Source organism: Columba livia, chromosome 1 (genome assembly GCF_036013475.1).
Source record: "Columba livia isolate bColLiv1 breed racing homer chromosome 1, bColLiv1.pat.W.v2, whole genome shotgun sequence".
Lineage (NCBI taxonomy): Eukaryota > Metazoa > Chordata > Aves > Columbiformes > Columbidae > Columba > Columba livia.
In genome coordinates, this window is record NC_088602.1 from 2,049,544 (window position 1) to 2,069,949 (window position 20,406).

General features: G+C 55.6%; 3 protein-coding genes across 6 annotated transcripts in view; 1 reads left to right on the forward strand and 2 right to left on the reverse strand.

The window, feature by feature from the left end:
- Window positions 1-255: 255 nt before the first annotated feature.
- Window positions 256-2,597, reverse strand: KCNE3 (potassium voltage-gated channel subfamily E regulatory subunit 3). 2 transcript variants are annotated; one of them, XM_065049740.1, is made up of 2 exons: window positions 2,214-2,597; window positions 256-1,141 (listed from the first exon to the last, which is right to left on the reverse strand). In XM_065049740.1, exon 2 carries the CDS (start codon window positions 1,071-1,073, stop codon window positions 756-758), a length of 318 nt encoding a protein of 105 aa, XP_064905812.1. In that variant the 5' UTR covers window positions 1,074-1,141; window positions 2,214-2,597; the 3' UTR covers window positions 256-755. The 2 variants fall into 2 exon arrangements, with proteins under 2 accessions (XP_064905812.1, XP_064905810.1); XM_065049738.1 differs by having other exon boundaries at window positions 256-1,086; window positions 2,214-2,499.
- Window positions 2,598-2,723: 126 nt separating this feature from the next.
- On the reverse strand, window positions 2,724-6,692 carry LIPT2 (lipoyl(octanoyl) transferase 2). 3 transcript variants are annotated; one of them, XM_065049715.1, is made up of 2 exons: window positions 6,040-6,692; window positions 2,724-3,899 (listed from the first exon to the last, which is right to left on the reverse strand). In XM_065049715.1, exons 1-2 carry the CDS (start codon window positions 6,591-6,593, stop codon window positions 3,644-3,646), a joined length of 810 nt encoding a protein of 269 aa, XP_064905787.1. In that variant the 5' UTR covers window positions 6,594-6,692; the 3' UTR covers window positions 2,724-3,643. The 3 variants fall into 3 exon arrangements, with proteins under 3 accessions (XP_064905787.1, XP_064905788.1, XP_064905790.1); XM_065049716.1 differs by having other exon boundaries at window positions 6,073-6,690; XM_065049718.1 differs by having other exon boundaries at window positions 6,116-6,680.
- Window positions 6,693-14,086: 7,394 nt separating this feature from the next.
- The window catches only part of POLD3 (DNA polymerase delta 3, accessory subunit), a 42,418-nt gene continuing 36,098 nt past the window's right edge, over window positions 14,087-20,406 (forward strand). Inside the window, exon 1 of the mRNA XM_065049706.1 lies at window positions 14,087-14,276. The gene's annotated coding sequence lies outside the window, so the exon portion shown is untranslated. The remainder of the gene's footprint in view (window positions 14,277-20,406) is intronic.

Genomic DNA, 20,406 nt, shown 5'->3' on the forward strand with positions numbered 1-20,406 from the left:
TGGCTGGGCTCGGACCACGACCGCAACGTGTGCCCGCAGTTCCAGCGATGCTCCGCGGTGGGGAGGAAGCGTCTCGTGTCCTGGGGCTTCGATGCCACCAAGGGTTTGACCTTGGTGTCCCCTCAGCAGCACACAGGGAGCAGGTTTAGCCCATACAGCACCCCCTGGGCAGCCAGGGCAATGCACCAGCATGGAGAGGTGTCGCACGGATCCCCCCGACACCGACTTCGCTCGGAGAAGAAGCAAACGCAACCGTGTTGGAAACCGCCACCTTCTTTAATTCCCCACCAGATAAGCAGCACCCAGCCCTACTCAAAAAATACAGGGTTTTAGCACCAGAAAAACCCACTAGCCCATGTCACGAAGCTGCTGGCCACCCACGGAGGTCAACGTTGGCTGATCCAAGTGGGGAAATGGTAAAATTTTCTCTTTGAAGACACTGCGAGCCTCAGCGGGCCACGATGAGAAAGGAGCTGCTCCTGCCATCCCCGTCCCCACGGGGCTCAGCCGAGGTGGGTCTGCGGGACCGGGACCTGCCCATGGGTCATACCCTGTCACCTCCTGCCAGACAGGAGCTGTAGCGTGGCCAGGATGTCCCCACACTGCTCACACCAGGGCTCAGCAACTCCATGGGGACACCGGGGGGGGTTTCCAGCAGCTTTGGGGCCAGGCTGGCCGGCAGCGCTGCCCCATCGCAGCAGCAACATGACCCTCGAAGCCACCAGCTCGCAGGGGACAAGGCGTCAGGGCCGGGCTCAGATCATGGAGACCCTGTTCTTGATGTAGACGTGGTACGGGTCGCTGCGCTTGTCCACTTTGCGGGAGCGGGTGTAGCCCAGGATGAGACTGCCCACCGTGGCGGCGAAGAGCGTCATGACGAAGAGGATGTACATGTAGGCGTTGTCGTTGCGGCCGGGGCGGGCGGCGCGGGTGCTGGCGTTGCGTGCGGCAGCGGCGGTGGTGGCCGGGCGGTCGGTGGGACAGAGGACAACCCCTTGCAGCGTCTGGTTCAAGGCATCAAGCACCACCTGGAGGCTTTGGTGCCAGGTCTCCGTCTGGTTGTTCTCCTCCATGTCCTCCTCCAGGCTGCGGGGAAGGACAGGGAGGCTCAGCCAGGGCTGTCCGTGTGGTGTCAGTGACCCTGGGACAATAGCAGGGATGTCCTGCTGGACCCAACAATGACCCCAAAATGGTCCTTGAAGCACCTTCTCTGCCACACAGGAACAGTAGGACAGGGGGCTTTGTATTTGCAGCAGTTCCCTCCCCAAATTTCACTCCTTTCACCAAGAGCTTTGGGGCGCTTGCCTGCCCCCCACTCCTCCCCAGAGCTGGGGACAGTCAGGGACACAGCTGTCCTAGGGGATGGTTGAGTTCAGGGGAGTGGGGGGACAGTGGGCTTGCAGGGTGCAGAGCTGGCACCCAAGTGACCCCAGGGGCGTGATGTCTGGGGTCCCCAATCCTAAATAACTGATCCAGGACTGATCCTGCCATGCATTGACCCCACTCACCCCCAGGGTTAGCAGAGACCCCCATTTTTTCCCCGTTGGTCCCCACCCAGGGCCAGGAATGACAGCCGCTCCAGCAGTGGGACACAGCTCCCCACATGCCCCAGTGGACCCATCCCAAGGGGTCACTGCCCCAAAACCCCCCAGGGACTTCCCATAGATCCCAGACCCCCTTTGACCCCCCTGGGTCCCCACTGCCAGCCCACCCTGGAGCCCCATGTGCCCTCTGTGTCCTCATGCACCTTCACACCTGGCTGGAGCCTCTGAGTTGGGGCGCACAGGAAGGGACTTGGGGACACAGGCTCTTTCTCCCATGTGTGCCATCCTTTGGGACCCACCAGCCCCACAAACTGCCATTGTCCCCTGGGGCACAGCACACCCAGAGCCATCCCCCCAAGCTCCCGAGCACCCCAGCAGCTCTGCCCCATGCACAGGCAGATGAATCCCCCCCAAAATAAAGGGTCACCCCAAAACTCAGGGTGCAGCTTGCAGGCAGTGAGGAGGAGGAAGGGGCCGAGCAGCCACAAGCCCACGGGGATGGGCTCAGCCGCAAGTGTCTTGAAGGCTGAATTTGGGAGATTTAGGGCAATATTGGGGTTTATCCCAGGAGGGGAGGCGCGGCATGGGGGGACCCCATATTAGGGAGGGATGTAGGGGCTGGGGGGACAAAAGGGAGACTGGAGGGGTGGGAAGGGGGATCGCACTCACCCGCGGTGCCCTCGCTGCTGCCGGGCTGCGCCGGGACTGGAGCATCGCGGGCAGGGATGCCGGCCAGGCTGGGAGTGCCGCGCAGCCTCCTCCCCTTCCCGGGGCAGAGCCACCTGCCAAAGCCACCCAGCCCCAGCGGGCCACCAGCCTGTCCCCAGCCCACAGGTCCCGCCACAGCCCTCTCACCCCAGCCGGATACCGGAGGCTTTTATAGGGCTGGGAGAGCCAGACCCTGCGTTTCCCTCCCGCCACACGCTGCCGGTCACGCTTTCCTGTCCCTCCTCTGTGTGTCCTCGCTGTCCCCAAGCCCTCGCGCTGGGCACCGAGCCTGCCCGGGGCACGTTCATCCCCACTCACCATCCTCTGCCTCCTTAAAATGGGGTTTTCCTCCCCCTTGTGCCTCCCAGCCCCATTGGTCCCTTTTGCCCACCCAAAATCCCGAGGGGGCTGCAGGGTGGGGGCAGAGAAACCCCAAAGCTAGTGGGGCAGAACACAGGCCTGGAGCAGCGGTGACGGGCTGCAGGGGGGGCTCAGCTCCCTCTCTGAGCAGCGTGCGGGAACTTTATTTACCATTTTCCATTTCTCCTGAACGAAAAGTTATTAAAATCAGTTTTATCTGTGTCTACCTATAGGTTTGCATCCATAGGCAGGACCTCAGGGTGGCTGCACCGCTTCACTGGGACGGCTCCTGTGAGCTCACACGGATCCTGCAGCCGGGGCGGCGATTTCGGAGGAGCCAACACCACCTGCACGGACCACAGTGACATCCCCAGCACTGGATCCCACACTGTGTGGCCCCACACGATCTGGAATGGCCACAGATCCTCTCCTAGACCCACTCCTCCTCCTGCTTTCCCACCACATCAGCATTGCTCCGTAATTAACCATTTACAGCCTCTTATCAGTGATTTTTCCACCCGCCCCAACCCCGCAGTGAGGATTTTCGCCTTGTGAGGATTTCTCTGGGCACAGTGCAAGAAAAAGGTCGTTATTCATAATATCTTGGGGTAAATAAACAAAGGATCAGCAGCCAAAGTTCCCAGCAAGTCTTTTCATAGAAAATCTCCCTCTTTTTATGCAGCAGCGAGGGAAAAATGCTCAGTCAACCAGTCCCTCCTCCTCTTGTCCAAAGGGCTCGTGAGCGTTCACCCAAATGTTGGAATTTTGTGGGGAGACAGGCAGAAAAAACACACAGAAGTGCTTGTTTGGGCATCTCCCCAGCAGGCGACGGGGACGTGACACCCTGGGAGGTCTGAGCTGAGGGACAGAGACCCGTGGAGCTGGAGAGAGCAGCCCCGATGGAGTTTTGGCTGTTTAAGCGACAACCTGGACCTCTGTGCCGCCGTTCACGTGCTGTCTGCAGGTGAAGGCACCAGAACTTGTCCTGCAATCAAGCACCAGGCGGCTGCACCGAGGGTTTGCCGGAACACTCAGCCGCGGCGCCGCGGCTCTCCCGCTCCCCGGCATCTTCTGAAAACACCAAGGTGCAGTCGAACACCTCCTGGAAGGAGTCGAGGAAAGGCTGGAGGACGTGGTCGACGGTGACGGGCCGGCCCAGCTCGCGGCTCAGCGACGTGACGCCTTTTCCCTCCAGCCCGCAGGGGACGATGTGGTCGAACCAGGTGAGGTCGGTGCAGCAGTTCAGCGCCAGCCCGTGCGAGGTGATGTGGTTCCCGCAGTGCACCCCTGCGGGGGCCCGAGCACCCACCCGTCAGCACCCGTTTGTTTTATTAGTTTATTATATTTCGTGATGGCTCACTCCACCCCATCCCCGCATCCCACTGTCGGGGTTTCGGGTGGGCTTGGACAGGGGGCTGTGTTGAAAAGGGGAGTCTGGGCTGCAGGGCCCCAAGACGAGGCAACAGAGCCCAACTGGGGGTGCTGGGATTCAGGATGGGGTGCAGGATGTGGGGCTGTAGTACAGGGGAACAGCTCAGGGGCTGGGGACAAAGGGGAAAGGGACAAGACTGGGGACAAGGGGACAATGCTGGGGACCAGGTTGTAGACACCCAGCTCTGGGTGCAAGGGCCAAGCTGCAGAAGGTGCAGTGCCCTGGTTTGGGGTGCAAGGGTCCAAAATTGTGCTGGCCCCCACACACTCAGTACACACTCCCTGCACACCCCCCACCGTGTGTACCCACCCCGGTGCCCACCTTCCCCATGCTGCACATGTCCCAGTGCATCTCCCCACCTGGTGCATCCTTCCTCGGTGCATTTCCCCCCCCGGTGCGTGCTCTCCCCCGGTGCATGTGTCCCCAGTGCATGTCCCCCTCATGCATGCCGTCCTTCAGTGCATGCTACCCCTGCTGCATGCCCCTTACCACTGTGTCACCTTTCCCAGTGCATGTCCCCCCCGGTGCACAGCATCCCCTGGTGCTTTTCCCCCAGTGCATGCCCTGCCTCACTGCATGCCCCCCCGCTGCATGCTATCCCCGCTCCGGTGCATGTCCCTCCCACGCATGTCACCCCTGGTGCATATCACCCCAGTACATGACCCCCAGTGCACATCACTGCCGCATGTCACCCACGTCACCCCCCTCCGGTGCATGTTACCCCCGTGCACCCCCCTCCCACCCACTGCATTTCCCCCTGTGCATGTCCCCCCCTCCCCCTGGTACATGTCACCCCCCCAGTGCATGACCCCCAGTGCACACCCATGCTGCATGTCCCCCCACTGCATTCCTTCCCCAATGCATGCCCCCCACTCTGGTACATGTCACCTCCATGGTGCATGACCCCCCCAGTGCACATCCCCGGTCTGTGTGTCCCCCATCAGTGCATGCCCCCCACCCTGGTACATGTCACCCCCCCAGTGCATGACCCCCAGTGCACACCCCTGGTGCATGTCACCCCCCCCCCAGTGCATGACCCCCAGTGCACACCCCTGGTGCATGTCCCCCATCCTGGTACATGCCACCCCCCCTCCCCAGTGCATGACCCCCAGTGCACACCCCTGGTGCATGTCCCCCCACTGCATTCCTCCCCCGGTGCATGCCCCCCACTCCGGTAAATGTCACCTCCATGGTGCATGTCCCCTCGCGGGTGCACCCCTGCCACCCAGTGCATGTCCCCCTGCTGCTTTCCTCCCCTGGTGCATGCCCCCCACCCTGGTACATGCCACCCCTCCCTAGTGCATGACCCCCAGTGCACACCCCCGGTACATGTCCCCCCACTGCATTCCTCCCCCGGTGCATGGGTGCATGTCCCCCACTCCGGTACATGTCACCTCCACGGTGCATGTCCCCTCGCGGGTGCACCCCTGCCACCCAGTGCATGTCGCCCTGCTGCTTTCCTCCCCCGTGCATGTCCCCCACCCTGGTACATGACACCCCTCCCTAGTGCATGACCCCCAGTGCACACCCCTGGTACGTGTCACCCCCCGCCAGTGCATGACCCCCAGTGCACACCCCTGGTACGTGTCACCCCCCCCCAGTGCATGACCCCCAGTGCACACCCCTGGTACGTGTCACCCCCCCAGTGCATGACCCCCTGTGCACACCCCTGGTACGTGTCACCCCCCCAGTACATGACCCCCTGTGCACACCCCTAGTGCATGTCGCCCCCCGCCCCGGTACATCCGCCCATCCATGCCCCCCGGTGCACTGCCCCCTCCGGTGCATGTTCCTCCCGGTGCACCCCTCCCACCTGGTGCACGACCCCCCAGTGCACACCCCTGGCGCATGTCCCCCGCCTCCGGTGCATGCTCCCCCCGGTCCATGTCACCCACCCGGTGCATGCCCACCCACGCGGTGTATCACCCCCCAGTGCACACCCCTGGTGCATGTCCCCCCCGTCCGGTGCGTGTTCCCCCGGTCCATGTCACCCACCCGGTGCGTGTCCCCCCGGTCCATGTCACCCACCCGGTGCGTGTCCCCCCGGTGCGTGTCCCCCCGCCGCGCTCACCGATGGCGCACACTTTGCTGTCGCCCATCCAGACGCCGGTGAAGGGCGGCGGGAGGGCGCGGGCGGCAGCCAGGCCGAAGCGGCGGCACATCCGCACCACCAGCGCCTCCAGCGCCGCCACGTAGCCCCGCAACGGGAGGCGGCGGCGCCGCAGGTCGAGAACCGGGAAGGCGAGGAGCTGCCCGGGCCCGTGGAACGTGATGTGGCCGCCCCGCCGCGCCGCCAGCAGCCCCGCGCCCCGCGCCCGCAGCCGCGCCGCCGCCTCCGCCTCCGGGGCGCCCCGCAGCCCCCACACGTACACGGGGGCCGCCGGTTCGCTCAGCACCACGCTCTCCCCGGCGGTGGGAGCGGGGGTGGGAGCGGGGACGGGCCCGGGCCGCGCCGCCCGCGCCGCCGCCACGCAGCGCTCCTGCACCCGCAGCGCCTCGGGGTACGGACACAGCCCCAGGCGCAGCACCCGCACCGGGGCCCGGGACATGGCGCCGCGGAACGGGGCGCCGGGACCGGGACGAGGGGGAAGGGAGCGGGTTAGGCCGCGGCCGCCGGGGCCGCCGGGAGGGAGCGGGCGGGGCGGAGATCGGCGGGGGGGCGGTGGGAACGGCGAAAGGGGGACGCGTACGGGGAGACAGGATGGAGGAGAGGGGACAGGGATGGGACAGAGATGGGGACTGGGGACAGGGGACAGAGATGGGGACACGGATGTGGAATGGGGGCAGAGATGGGGGACAGAGATGGGGACAGGGATGTGGAATTGGGACAGAGGTGCAGGACAGCGGACAGAGATGGGGACAGGGATGTGGAATGGGGACAGAGATGGGGGACAAGGGACAGGGATGGAGGGGACAGAGGATGGGGAGAGGGGGATGGAGACAGAGATGGGGTACAGGGGACAGAGATGAGGACAAGGGGCAGGGATGGGGACAGAGATTGGGACAAGGCACAGGGATGGGGACAGAGGATCGGGAGAGGGAGATGGAGACAGAGATAGGGGACAGAGGATAGAGATGGGGACAGGGATGTGGAATGGGGACAGAAATGGGGGATAGGGTTGGGCCCATAGACGGGGGAGAAGGGACAGGGATGGAGGAGACAGAATGGGAAGAGGGGGATGGAGACAGAGATGTAGGACAGGGGACAGAGATGTGGGGAATAAGGAATGGGAAGAGGGGGACAGAGGATAGAGATAGGGGACAGGGTAGTGGGGACAGAGATGGGGGATAGGAGCAGGCACGGTGGATGGGGACAGGGGGCTGGAGGACAGGGGACGGGGATGGGGGATGTGGATAGAGGAGAAAGGACAGACATGGAGGACAGGACAGGCACAGGATGGGGACAGAGATGGAAGAGAGAGGACAGGGATGGGGGGCTGGGGACAGGTGTGGGGGATAGGGACAGAGATGGAGGAGAGGGGACAGGGATAGGGACAGGACAGATGGAGGAGAAGGGACAGGGGTGGGGGATGGGGACATGGATGGGGGATAGGAGACAGGGGAGAGGGGACAGTGATTGAGGATAGGGGACAGGAACAGAGGATGGAAGACAGATGGGACAGAGATGGAGGACGGGATGGGGACAGGGGAAAGGGGACAGATGGAGAACAGGGGACATGGATGGGGGGATAGGGGATGGGGACAAGGGAATGGAGACGGATAGGGGCATAGGAGACAGGTGGATGTCAGACAGGGGACAGGGATGAGGGTTAGGGGAGAAGGGACAGAGATGGAGGACAGGGGATGGGGATGAGGGGATGGGGACAAGAGGCAGAGATAAGGGACAGGGATGAGGGGATGGGGACAGAGTTGGGGGAGAGGGGACAGGGATGGAGGGGACAGGGACGGGGACAAAGGACAGATGGAGGATAGGGGACAGGGATGAGGAATAGGGACAGAGGATGGAGGACAGGGGACAGAGATGGGGGGATAGGGAATGGGGACAGAGGGTAGAGGACAGGGGACAAAGATTGAGGACAAAGGACAGGCACAGGGGATAGGGACAGAGATGGAGGACACGGGGAGAGGTGACAGATACAGAGGTTGGAGGACAGTGGGGACAGAGATGGAGGACAGGGGATGGGGACAGAGATGGAGAACAGGGGGACAGTGGATGGTTGTTTGTGGCCAGGGAATGGAGGACAGTGCCTGGGGACATGGGACATGGCCTGAGACAGGGTATTGGGGATGGGGTCTGTGGTGGGGGATAAAAGACAGGGGACAGGAGGTTGGGGACAGGGGATCATGCCTGGGGACAGGTGTTAGAGATAGGGGACAGGGCCTGGAGAGGGGTGTAAGGCACAGGGTGGTACCTCAAGGTCGTGGATTGTAAATAGAGTTATTGTACCGCTGATCTGCGCTGCAATTAGTCACCCTGTGGCTTTGAAAGCGATAAGACATTCCCACCTTAACATTTTATTACAAATGTCAAAAATACGCCAGTCTGGTGGCACCACTAATGAGTCAACCATTAAAACCACAGCAAACCATTCCCAACCTGCAGTCCTTCCGACTTAGCGACTGGATTAAGCGTGTGAAAGTATGTTTTGATTTTATAGGGCAATCTACTGTGTTAATAAACTTGTTTTTAGCCAAAATATGGCTCGGTGGTAATCTACCCCTGGTTGCCACAGGTCATTCCCCTGTCGTTCAATGGCCTGGACCTCTGTGCGGGTATTTGCAAGGAGGGGAAGTGCATCCCTGTGTTTACTCATTTTCTTGATATACAGGAACAAGTACTGTGATGGTTTATAAAATTAATAACAACCTGGGAAAAAACAAATGGGGAAAAACCACCCTAAACTTCACCAGGTCATGGTGTATTTGGAGCAGGACCATCTCACTTTGGGTGCGATCATCACCTCGACCACCCATTCCAGAAAAGCTGCTCGGGGTCTCTGCCCTTGGCAGGAGAGACTTACATTTTGCACCAACATTGTGTGTGTATATCGAGTTATTTCCTTTCTTTTTTCATGATTAAACATCAACTTCTTGCTGGAGATCAAAGCCAAACGCTCTTCCTTTTTGGCTGGCGGCGGCGCTGCCTGCGTAAGATGGGGAGAGCTGTGTGTAACAGACCCGGGATCCTCGTCAATAAGACGGCAGAGACCAGCGCGGTTGCGTCGTCGGGCTATTTACTGTCGATATCCTGCTTTTGAAGCAGGGAGGAAATTTGTATGGACGGAAGCCACGGATGGCTCATGTTTTATCCTTCTATTGGTGTTTAAATATCCTTTTTGTTGTTATTTTTCTTCGTGGTAGGATAATTTGCTGTTCCCTCGTACCTTTTCCTTTCGGTACCATCAACGTTAGCCGAGTTTCTTGAATTCTCACCAATTCCTTTGATTGCAAACCTCATTTTTCTGGCACGAGAGGCTCCCTCGGGGAACTTTAGAGCTGAAGCAAGTCAGGGCTTTAATAGCAGGAAGGGGAGGGGAGGACAAAGGTGGCGGCCGTGGAACAGGTGCCTGGCAAGAGGGACCATCACAGCTCACCAAGAGCCACAAACGGATGCCAAGGGTAATATCTTGGCTGCGGGGAAGTCCGGGACAAAATTCCTGTTGGTTTTGGCAAGGTTGGGGTGTCACAGAGAGGTGACAAAGTAATTTCTCTTTTATTCAAGCAAACTGTACTGTGGGTTTCCCTGGGGGTGGTGCTGGGAAGCCTTAAGTTATTGATTTATTTTTCCTTGGTATTTTGTTCCGCAGGTTCCTGTGAGATGCCTTGGAATAGGCAACCAACCTCTTCACACAAGACGCGGGCATTGCCCAAGTCACAATATCACAGTATCACAGTATGTTTGGGATTGGAAGGGACCTCAAAAGATCATCTAGTCCAATCCCCCTGCTGGAGCAGGAACACCCAGGTGAGGTCGCACAGGAACATGTCCAGGTGGGTTTGAATGTCTCCAGAGAAGGAGACTCCACAACCCCCTGGGCAGCCTGGGCCAGGCTCTGTCACCCTCACTGAGAAGAAGTTTCTTCTCAAATTTAAGTGGAACCTCTTGTGTTCCAGCTTGATCCCATTACCCCTTGTCCTATCATTGTTTGCCACCGAGAAGAGCCTGGCTCCATCCTCATGGCACTCACGCTTTATATATTTATAAACATTAATAAAGTCACCCCTCAGTCTCCTCTTCTCCAAACTAAAGTGACCCTCAGCCTTTCTTCATAAGGGAGATGCTCCACTCCCTTCAGCATCTTTGTTGCCCTACGCTGGACTCTCTCCAGCAGTTCCCTGTCCTGCTGGAACTGAGGGGCCACAGCTGGACACAATATTCCAGGTGTGGTCTCCCCAGGGCAGAGCAGAGGGGCAGGAGAACCTCTCTGACCTACTGACCACCCCCTTCTAACCCACCCCAGGTACCATTGGCCTTCCTGGCCACAAGGGCCCAGTGCTGGCTCATGGTCATCCTGTTGTCCACCAGGACCCCCAGTCCAAGCAGCAGCTGCCAGTCCTGCAAACATCTCCATGACATCGTATTCCATAACAAATCTTTCCCTGATGGCATTGAGAGGGAACGAGTCGGGTTGAGATCGCCAGTTCATTCAAGCAGGATCTCAGACCCAGAGCCAGAACCGCTCCTGACTCTCCTGATCTCTTCGTCAACTCAAAGAAACACCATCCCAAGTCTGTGACAAAGCTGAAGAAAAACAAAGAGACGCACGTGTGAGGCCATGGGGTCAGAGCTGGTGTGAGTTTCTGCTTCTCTTGGTGCTGGTCGTCATCTTTTGACCCATCTCGGAGTTGATGTAGAGGGCAACTCCGCTTCTCTGAGCTTCCTGTGATGCTGGGAGCTGGTGTTTTAACTCACAAAGCTCAGGTGCATTGTTTGGCTTTCACTGGCCCTGTTGAAGATGCTCTTGTATCTGGTTTGTCCTCAACTGCTGGCCAGTCACCCTGCCAGAGGTCACCCTGTCCTCTGGTCAACCAGCCTGACTTTGCAGTCCTGCCAAAACCATCCTGGTTGGGTTAAACACTCATCTCAGCTTGTTTTTAAGAAGGATCCTGGGGTCCCTCAGCACAGGACACACATGGACCTGCTGGAGAGGGGCCAGAGGAGCCACAGGAATGATGCGAGGCTGGAACAGCTCTGCTGGGGGACAGGCTGAGAGAGTTGGGGTGTTCAGCTGGAGAAGAGAAGCTCTGGGGAGACCTTAGTACGTCCTTTCCGGACTTAAAAGGGGCTGAGAAGAAAGATGGGGACGAACTTTTGAGCAGGGCCTGATGTGATAGGACAAGGGGTGATGGTTTTAAACTAAAGGAGGGACATTCAGGCTGGACATGAGGAAGGAATTGTTGCCCTGAGGGTGGTGAGAGCCTGGCCCAGGTTGGCCAGAGAGGTGGTGGATGAACCATCCCTGGAGACATCCCAGGCCAGGCTGGACGGGGCTCTGAGCAACCTGAGCTGGTGACGATGTCCCTGCTCATGGCAGGGGGGGCACTGGGGGAGCTGGGAAGGTCCTTCCAACACAAACTATTCTGTGATTGTGTGAAAATGAGCACAAACTGGATAGGGACGGACGTTATGAAAACAGAAGTGTGCTCATGACTCACCCAGCAGAGCTCGGTGCCTCCATCCTGATGGGTGAAGTTCTTCTCACCCCACTCCCAGCATCTTCATTTTTATCTTTATCCAACACGAATTTTGAGCTGCCTTTGGTTTGATCCTGTTCTCTTCGTGCTCTGTGCAAAGAAATGTGAAAAGTGACAGTTGGGATGGTAAAAATTGCTATTCCTTCTGTCTTCTCTTTCTGCTGCCAAAAACCTGCCAGTTCAGAATGTTTCTCAGCGATTAATCTCCAAAGAGAAGCTATTTCTACATTGAACCCATCGTGTCTTTTAAAAGGGCTTATTGCAGACACCAGAGTGGGAAAATCTTTAATTCCCGCTGTCAGGGATGAGACCTGGTGCTTTTGCTTTCGGTGACAAGGAGATGAACCCATTATTTGTCCATCCAGGAGCTGCAGCCGCAATAAGGGAACCCGGTTTGAGATGACATCTCGGACACCCGCTCCTTTTTTAACGCCACACATCAGTTTGCGGCAGTTGTAGCCAGGAGAGGTATGAGCTGTGGCAATCTGTGACCCAGATGAGGCGGGAGACTAGTTAGGAGTCATTTTCTTAGTCCTACACATCGTTTGCTGCACAGATTTTGGGCATTAATTAAGCTTTGTGCGTCTCCTTTACTCATATGTGAGGTGGGAATGATTGTGCTTGCATTTATTTGTTAAATGATTTTAGATTCTGAATGGAAAGAACGTTGTTTATCAGTGCTCGGTATCTTTAAAGCCTTTTTAAACTCAAAAACATACATGTCCAGGCATTAATGAGGGTCCTATCCTTTCTTCTCTTTTCTTCCATATTGGAGACCTGCTGCTTCTCTCATTTCCATGCTGCAAAGCGAGTACCACGGAGGTTCATAGGGTCATAATTCAGGTTAGAAAGGACACTAGGAGGATTTGGGTCCCACCTCCTGCTCAAAGCAGCAGCAGCTCTGAGGTCAGAGTAGAGACCAGTGTAGGGGAAAGGGACCTGGGGGTCCTGGGGACAGCAGGGTGACCATGAGCCAGCACTGGGCCCTTGTGGCCAGGAAGCCAATGGTACCTGGGGTGGGTTAGAAGGGGGTGGTCAGTAGGTCAGAGAGGTTCTCCTGCCCCTCTGCTCTGCCCTGGGGAGACCACAGCTGGAATATTGTGTCCAGCTGTGGCCCCTCAGTTCCAGCAGGACAGGGAACTGCTGGAGAGAGTCCAGCGCAGCCACCAAGATGCTGAAGGGAGTGGAGCATCTCCCGTGTGAGGAAAGGCTGAGGGAGCTGGGGCTCTGGAGCTGGACAAGAGGACACTGAGGGGGGACTCGTTCATGTTTACAGGTATCTAAAGGGGGAGTGTCAGGAGGATGGAGCCAGGCTCTTCTCGGTGACAACCAATGGTAGGACAAGGGGTAATGGGTTCAAACCGGAACACAAGAGGTTCCACTTAAATCTGAGAAGCAACTTGTTCCTGGTGAGGGTGTCAGAGCCTGGCCCAGGCTGCCCAGGGGGGTTGTGGAGTCTCCTTCTGTGCAGACATTCCAACCCGCCTGGACACCTTCCTGTGTAACCTCATCTGGGTGTTCCTGCTCCATGGGGGGATTGCACTGGATGAGCTTTCCGGGTCCTTTCCAGCCCCTGACATCTGGGATTCTGGGATTCTGTGGGTTTCTGAGGTTTTTATCCAGCCAGGTCTTGAAAACCTCCAAGAACATCGATGCTCAACCTCCCCAGGATCATGTCCTGCTGCTCAACCATCCACATGGACAAAAAGCTTCTCCTTATGTCCCATCTAAACCTCTCTTGTTCTAATTTATGCCCATCTAGTTCCCTCAGAATACGAAGCAGGTTTGGGTGAGATCAGAACCGCATCCCACGGCATTTTCATAAGCAGAAAATAAATCCTTGGCTAAGAACTTCAATAATCTCATTTTTACCCTCAAGCCAATCTGCGATACCAAGACAAACACTGTACCCTGAGCGTGGAAAGTGTAATTTTACAGTTACCAGGCGTGTTCAACCAGGTCAGGAAATCACTCAGAAAGCTCGAAGCAGGAAACTTGAAGGAGGAAGAAACAAAAGATTAAAAGAGCCTTTCAAAATAATTTAAAATTACGAGTGATGGATTAAGACCTACACACTCCTTCCATAAAACCAACACAAATGTCAATCCGGGAGCAAAAAGTGGCAGAGTGAGAACCGCTACAGTGAAAGGAAGAAAAAGAGAGGACAAGAGAGTGCGTGGAACTGCAGGAGGAAGAGGATGTGTATGATTTTGTTACCAGCAAAACAAAGCCGATGCCAGCTGAGTGACGCGGTTGTTGTGAGAGTGAGGAACACTCCGGCAAGCCGCGCGGCCACGTGCGTCACCTGCAGCTGTTTTAACACTTGTTTCCTTCCCCGACCTTTGCCAGGTAAAAAGCTGTTGCATTTAAGTGAGGATCTGTATCCTCCTGGAGTTCTCATGGAGCGAGTGATTTCACCCAGAGGAAGGTGAACTGATAAATGTGGTTGTTGTTGGGTGGCATCGCTGTGTGACCTCCCCAGCCTGCAGTTCTGCTTTGGGATTTTACGCCTGTTGGAGCTGTGCAAGGGCGAAATTGCTTCTGGAATCACACAGGTCTGTCCACCCAAAACTCAGGTATTTCTTCACAATTGCTGATTTTTTAGCTTGCTCAGCTCAACTGTCTGAGGTTCACCAAGGCCAAGTGCCGGGTCCTGCCCTGGGGTCACAGCAACCCCAGGCAGCGCTACAGGCTCGGGGAAGAGCGGCTGGAAAGTGCCCGGCGGAAAAGGAGCTGGGGGTGTTGGTGCCAGCGGCTGAACATGAGCCAGCGAGTGCCCAGGTGGCCAAGAGGCCACCAGCATCCTGGCTGGTACCGGCACTGGTGTGGCCAGCAGGCCCAGGGCAGTGACCGTCCCTGTGCTGGGACCTGGGGAGGCCAAACCGCCAATCCTGGGGGCAGTTCTGGGCCCCTCATCCAAGGCTCAAAACAGCGGCCCCAGGGGCACCAAAATCACCTCAAAACACAAAATGGCGGCCAGAGGGGTCGTGGGATCACCTCACAAGAAAGGCCTTGAGGTGCTGGAGCGAGTGGAGAGAAGGGAACGGAGCTGGTGAGGGGCTGGAGCACAAGTGTGATGGAGCGGCTGAGGGACCTGGGGGTTCAGCTGGAGAACAGGAGCTGAGGGGAGACCTTCTGATCTCTGAACTGCCTGAAAGGAGCTTGGAGCCAGGGGGGTCGGGCTCTGCTCCCCAGGAACAAGCGCCAGGAGCAGAGGAAACGGCCTCAAGTTGCGCCAGGGGAGGTTGAGGTTGGATGTGGGAACAATTTCTTCCCCAAAGGGCTGTGGGGCATTGGAACAGGCTGCCCAGGGCAGTGCTGGAGTCACCAGCCCTGGAGGGCTGGACAGATGGACATGAGGATCTCAGGACATGGGGCAGGGACAGGGATGGGGGAACGGTTGGACTCGATGATCTTAAGGGACTTTTCCAACCAAAATGGTTCTGTGATTTGGTTTTCCGGATGCAGTTCTCGGCGTGGCTGCACGAATGCCGGTGCTGGCAGCGAGGAGGAGTCGGTGGGCAGTGGGACACAGGCTGGAACGAGCAGCAGAACCTGGTTTGTTTTGCTGTGCAGCTCCAGGGCTGCCAGGCAAGCGCGGTGCCCAACTGTCACCTGCTGACGTGGATGGGGAATTGCATGAGAAAAGGCGATTTTGGCAACACGGTGCCCACATCTCCATAGGCGGTTGTTATGCTCACAAGCCGCATCGGCTCTCGTTGATATTTGGCCATTTGCAAGCTGTTGGCATACATCACACCTCTCACGACTGTCCTGGGTCTTTTTTCAGAATTGCTGTTTCTTTTTTCAACTCTGTTATGGGTTGTTTTTCCCCAAATCTACTAACCAACCTTTTTTTGGAACGTGAATCTCAGCAGAAGCTGAGTAAAGGAGCGTGGAGACAGCAAAGAACCCGTCTTCAGCCTGTTCCCAGAGCTCAGATCATGTAGTGCAAGAGATAGCTTAAATTTCCTTATTATTTGTCAGCCGTTTTATAAGATTTGGAGGAGGGAAGGAACAGAATCACAGAATCGTGGAATGTCAGGGGTTGGAAGGGACCTGGAAAGCTCACCCAGTGCAATCCCCCCATGGAGCAGGAACACCCAGATGAGGTTACACAGGAAGGTGTCCAGGCGGGTTGGAATGTCTGCACAGAAGGAGACTCCACAACCTCCCTGGGCAGCCTGGGCCAGGCTCTGCCACCCTCACCAGGAACAAGTTGCTTCTCAGATTTAAGTGGAACCTCCTGTGTTCCAGTTTGAACCCATTGCCCCTTGTCCTATCATTGGTTGTCACCGAGAAGAGCCTGGCTCCATCCTCCTGACACTCACCCTTTCCATATTGACCCCCATGAATGAGTCCCCCCTCAGTGTCCTCTTGTCCAGCTCCAGAGCCCCAGCTCCCTCAGCCTTTCCTCACACGGGAGATGCTCCACTCCCTTCAGCATCTTGGTGGCTGCACTGGACTCTCTCCAGCAGTTCCCTGTCCTGCTGGAACTGAGGGGCCACAACTGGACACAATATTCCAGGTGTGGTCTCCCCAGGGCAGAGCAGAGGGGCAGGAGAACCTCTCTGACCTACTGACCACCCCCTTCTAACCCACTCCAGGTACCATTGGCTTCCTGGCCACAAGGGCCCAGTGCTGGCTCATGGTCACCCTGCTGTCCCCAGGACCCCCAGGTCCCTTTCCCCTACACTGCTCTCCAACAGCTCGTTCCCCAACTTACACTGGAACCTGGGGTTGTTCCTGCCCAGATTCAAGACTCTACACTTGCCCTTGTTCTAGTTCATTACATTTCTCCCCGCCCAACTCTCCAGCCTGTCCAGGTCTCTGATGGCAGCACAGCCTCTGGCGTGTCACCCACTCCTCCGGGCCCGTTTTCTCACCCTGGGCTCTGTATGTAACATGGTTGAGCTGACACTGGGGATTTTGCTCCCGATATCTCCTTCCCGTCTTATTTCTGGGATGCTGTAGTCACGCACTGCCCTGGATTTTGGGGAGATGCTTTCCTGCACATTCCCATCTCTACTTTATCAGTAGCCATTCTTCAGAGGATTTTCATTATTTCCTAGCGGTTACTCTTGTTTATCTTCTTTAATAGCCCATCTGCTTGTGGAAACAGATCCACAGAGCTGCTAGAAAACAAGCTGTTCTGCCTCAGCTCCTTCTGTGCCCGTCCTGCTGTTGAATAAATGTCAAATACTCCACGCTGAGGCACACTAATTATCGCGAAATAAAAGATATCAAGAACAGGAGTCCATAGGGGAATTATGCCATCAATCTCCCCGTGCAAACTGCACCGAGAACATGCTCGGAATATGGGATGTGGGTGTTAGTTAATAAGCTGAAGTCAGGAATGTCAGTGACTACAGTGACTCAATGCGGGAAATTTGTCATGACGCTTTCAAAGATGTTCATGCCAGTTATCTTTGTTTGGATGTGATAACATGTAATTGGGAGCAGCAGAGATTAAATTCTTCTGGCTTGTTGCATTCCCAGATGGCTACACATGCTTTTTTCTACTACTACACACTGCTTAAACCTGGCATTTTTGTTTTTGAGAATGGATTCTTGATACAAAAGTACAAGGAATCTTGGCAGAAAGGACCGTGCAAGGTATAAAAGTGAATCTGTCTGAGTTGAGAGAAGGGAACGGAGCTGGTGAGGGGCTGGAGCACAAGTGTGATGGAGCGGCTGAGGGACCTGGGGGGTTCAGCTGGAGAACAGGAGCTGAGGGGAGACCTTCTGATCTCTGAACTGCCTGAAAGGAGCTTGGAGCCAGGGGGGTCGGGCTCTGCTCCCCAGGAACAAGCGCCAGGAGCAGAGGAAACGGCCTCAAGTTGCACCAGGGGAGGTTGAGGTTGGATGTGGGAACAATTTCTTGCCCAAAGGGCTGTGGGGCATTGGAACAGGCTGCCCAGGGCAGTGCTGGAGTCACCATCCCTGGAGGGGTTGAAAATACACATAGATGAAGTTCCATACATGGGGTAGTGCCAGGGGTGGGTTGGACTCGATGATCTTGAGGGTCTCTTCCAATCAAACTAATTCTATCATTCTGTTCTATGATTTCCCATCATGAAGATACGTTGCACTGTGACACACCACAAACCACATGAGCGGACTGGGAACCAGCTCCACATCAAGACATTAAATTCAGGTGTCTCCACTTTTGCCGGGTGTCTAAAACTCTCTGTGTCCACAGTGGAGACACAACCAGCGGTGCCGGGGGTGATTTGGCTGATTAAGATCAACAGCAACGGGCTGTCAACAGTCACACTGCTGTTCTACACTGGTTGTCAAGCGGAGACGTGTTCCTGCTCATATATCCTTCATCCAACTGAAACTTGTCTTAGTAGTTTCTTAAATGCTTCTCCCTTGTTGCCATTATTGCTGCCTCATTCCTTGAGCATCTCAAGATATTTTCATTGTGAACACGCGTAGAAAATATAATAGAAAAGCCAATTAAGCCACGCAAAAACATGCATCTGTCTCAAATGCAGCTGTCTGCATGATAACAATGTACGGACTTTGTACTGAGTATGCCCCTTGCAAGCCTATAAGGAAATTTATCTTCTTAGGTTTCCTCGGTGATTTTAAAGGTCTTTTCCAACATAAATGATTCTATGAGTCTCTTATTCTAATTCCCGCTGTTTTTCTGATGGTGTTTGGTCTTTCAGCTATGCTTTTTAATTTTCTATAATTAAGGAAGGAGTCATTGCCTTGACAAGTTTCCTACTGAAAAGACGCTGCTAATTCCACCTTGTTATTTGTAATTCGTCTTGGTGGCAGAAAGGCGGAAGGGGGGGCTCTGTATCTCCATATGTACATATATATATACATATATATATATACATATATATATACACATATATATATATATCTGTCTTATGACTTTCGTTTCATAACTGAAATCCTCCACTTCTGCCCAGATGGGATTCATTTCTGCCCAAAACCTGGATATTCAGAATTGCAGTTGACGTGGCTTCACCAACCTCATTGACTTTTATGAGGACATAACGAGGTGGATGGATGATGGCAGAGCGGTGGACGTGATCTACCTTGACTTGAGTGAGGCATTTGACACAGTGTCCCACAGCATCCTCACAGCTGAACTGAGGGAGTGCGGTCTGGATGAGCGGGGAGTGAGGTGACTGTGAACTGGCTGAAGGGAAGAAGCCAGAGAGTCGTGGTCAATGGGCAGAGTCCAGTTGAGGCCTGGATCTAGTGCAGTGCCTCAGGGGCAGTGCTGGGGCCGGTGTTATTCAATATATTCATCAATGACTTGGATGAGGGAATAGAGTGACTGTCAGCAAGTTTGCTGGTGACACCAAGCTGGGAGGAGTGGCTGACACGCCAGAGGCTGTGCTGCCATCAGAGACCTGGACAGGCTGGAGAGCTGGGCGGGGAAATGTAATGAACTAGAACAAGGGCAAGTGTAGAGTCTTGAATCTGGGCAGGAACAACCCCAGGTTCCAGTGTAAGTTGGGGAATGACCTGTTGGAGAGCAGTGTAGGGGAAAGGGACCTGGGGGTCCTGGGGACAGCAGGGTGACCATGAGCCAGCACTGGGCCCTTGTGGCCAGGAAGCCAATGGTACCTGGGGTGGGTTAGAAGGGGGTGGTCAGTAGGTCAGAGAGGTTCTCCTGCCCCTCTGCTCTGCCCTGGGGAGACCACACCTGGAATATTGTGTCCAGTTGTGGCCCCTCAGTTCCAGCAGGACAGGGAACTCCTGGAGAGAGTCCAGCGCAGCCACCAAGATGCTGGAGGGAGTGGAGCATGTCCCATGGGAGGAAAGGCTGAGGGAGCTGGGGCTCTGGAGCTGGACAAGAGGACACTGAGGGGGGACTCATTCATGTTTGCAGATATCTAAAGGGTGAGTGTCAGGAGGATGGAGCCAGGCTCTTCTCAGTGACAATCAATGACAGAACAAGGGGTAATGGGTTCAAATTGGAACACAGGAGGTTCCACTTAAACTTGAGAAGAAACTTCTTCTCCGTGAGTGTAACAGAGAACTGGCCCAGGCTGCCCAGGGAGGTTGTGGAGTCTCCTTCTGTGCAGACATTCCAACCCGCCTGGACACCTTCCTGTGTAACCTCATCTGGGTGTTCCTGCTCCATGGGGGGATTGCACTGGATGAGCTTTCCAGGGCCCTTCAACCCCTCACATTCTGGGATTCTGTGATTATTATGAGTGCTCTGGCTCAGTTTCTGCTGGTCCTGATGGTTTTGGCTGCGGGCAGCTCTAAATGCAAGACATTTTGTCACTAACAAGCAAATCCTTTATAGTGCTTTGAAAAAAATTAACATTTTGGAGTCAGGATACTTGGGCTTTACACCTGGGAGTATTGAAAGGTTCTTGGACAAATCACATAATTTCTCTACTTCTTCAAAGGGGAACAGAGGTTTAATGTCTTATTTCTCAGAGCTACGTATGAGAGTACTGCACATCCTAAAAGAAAGAGAATTACAAGACCTTTTAAGGGAATTGTCTCACAGTATTTTCAGTTGCTGTGTTAGGATTCATACACCCTACCTTAAGCAAGTACAAGGTTAGATGTCTAAAAATCCGAGATAATTGCGCTACACTAATTTTCTAGGTATTGAAGAAAAACAGGCTCCTCCAGGGGTTAATATTCATACCCAAAGAGGTGTCCTAGATGGGTTCAAAGAGCTGCCCCCTGGAAGCACTTCAAACATCTCCACTTGTG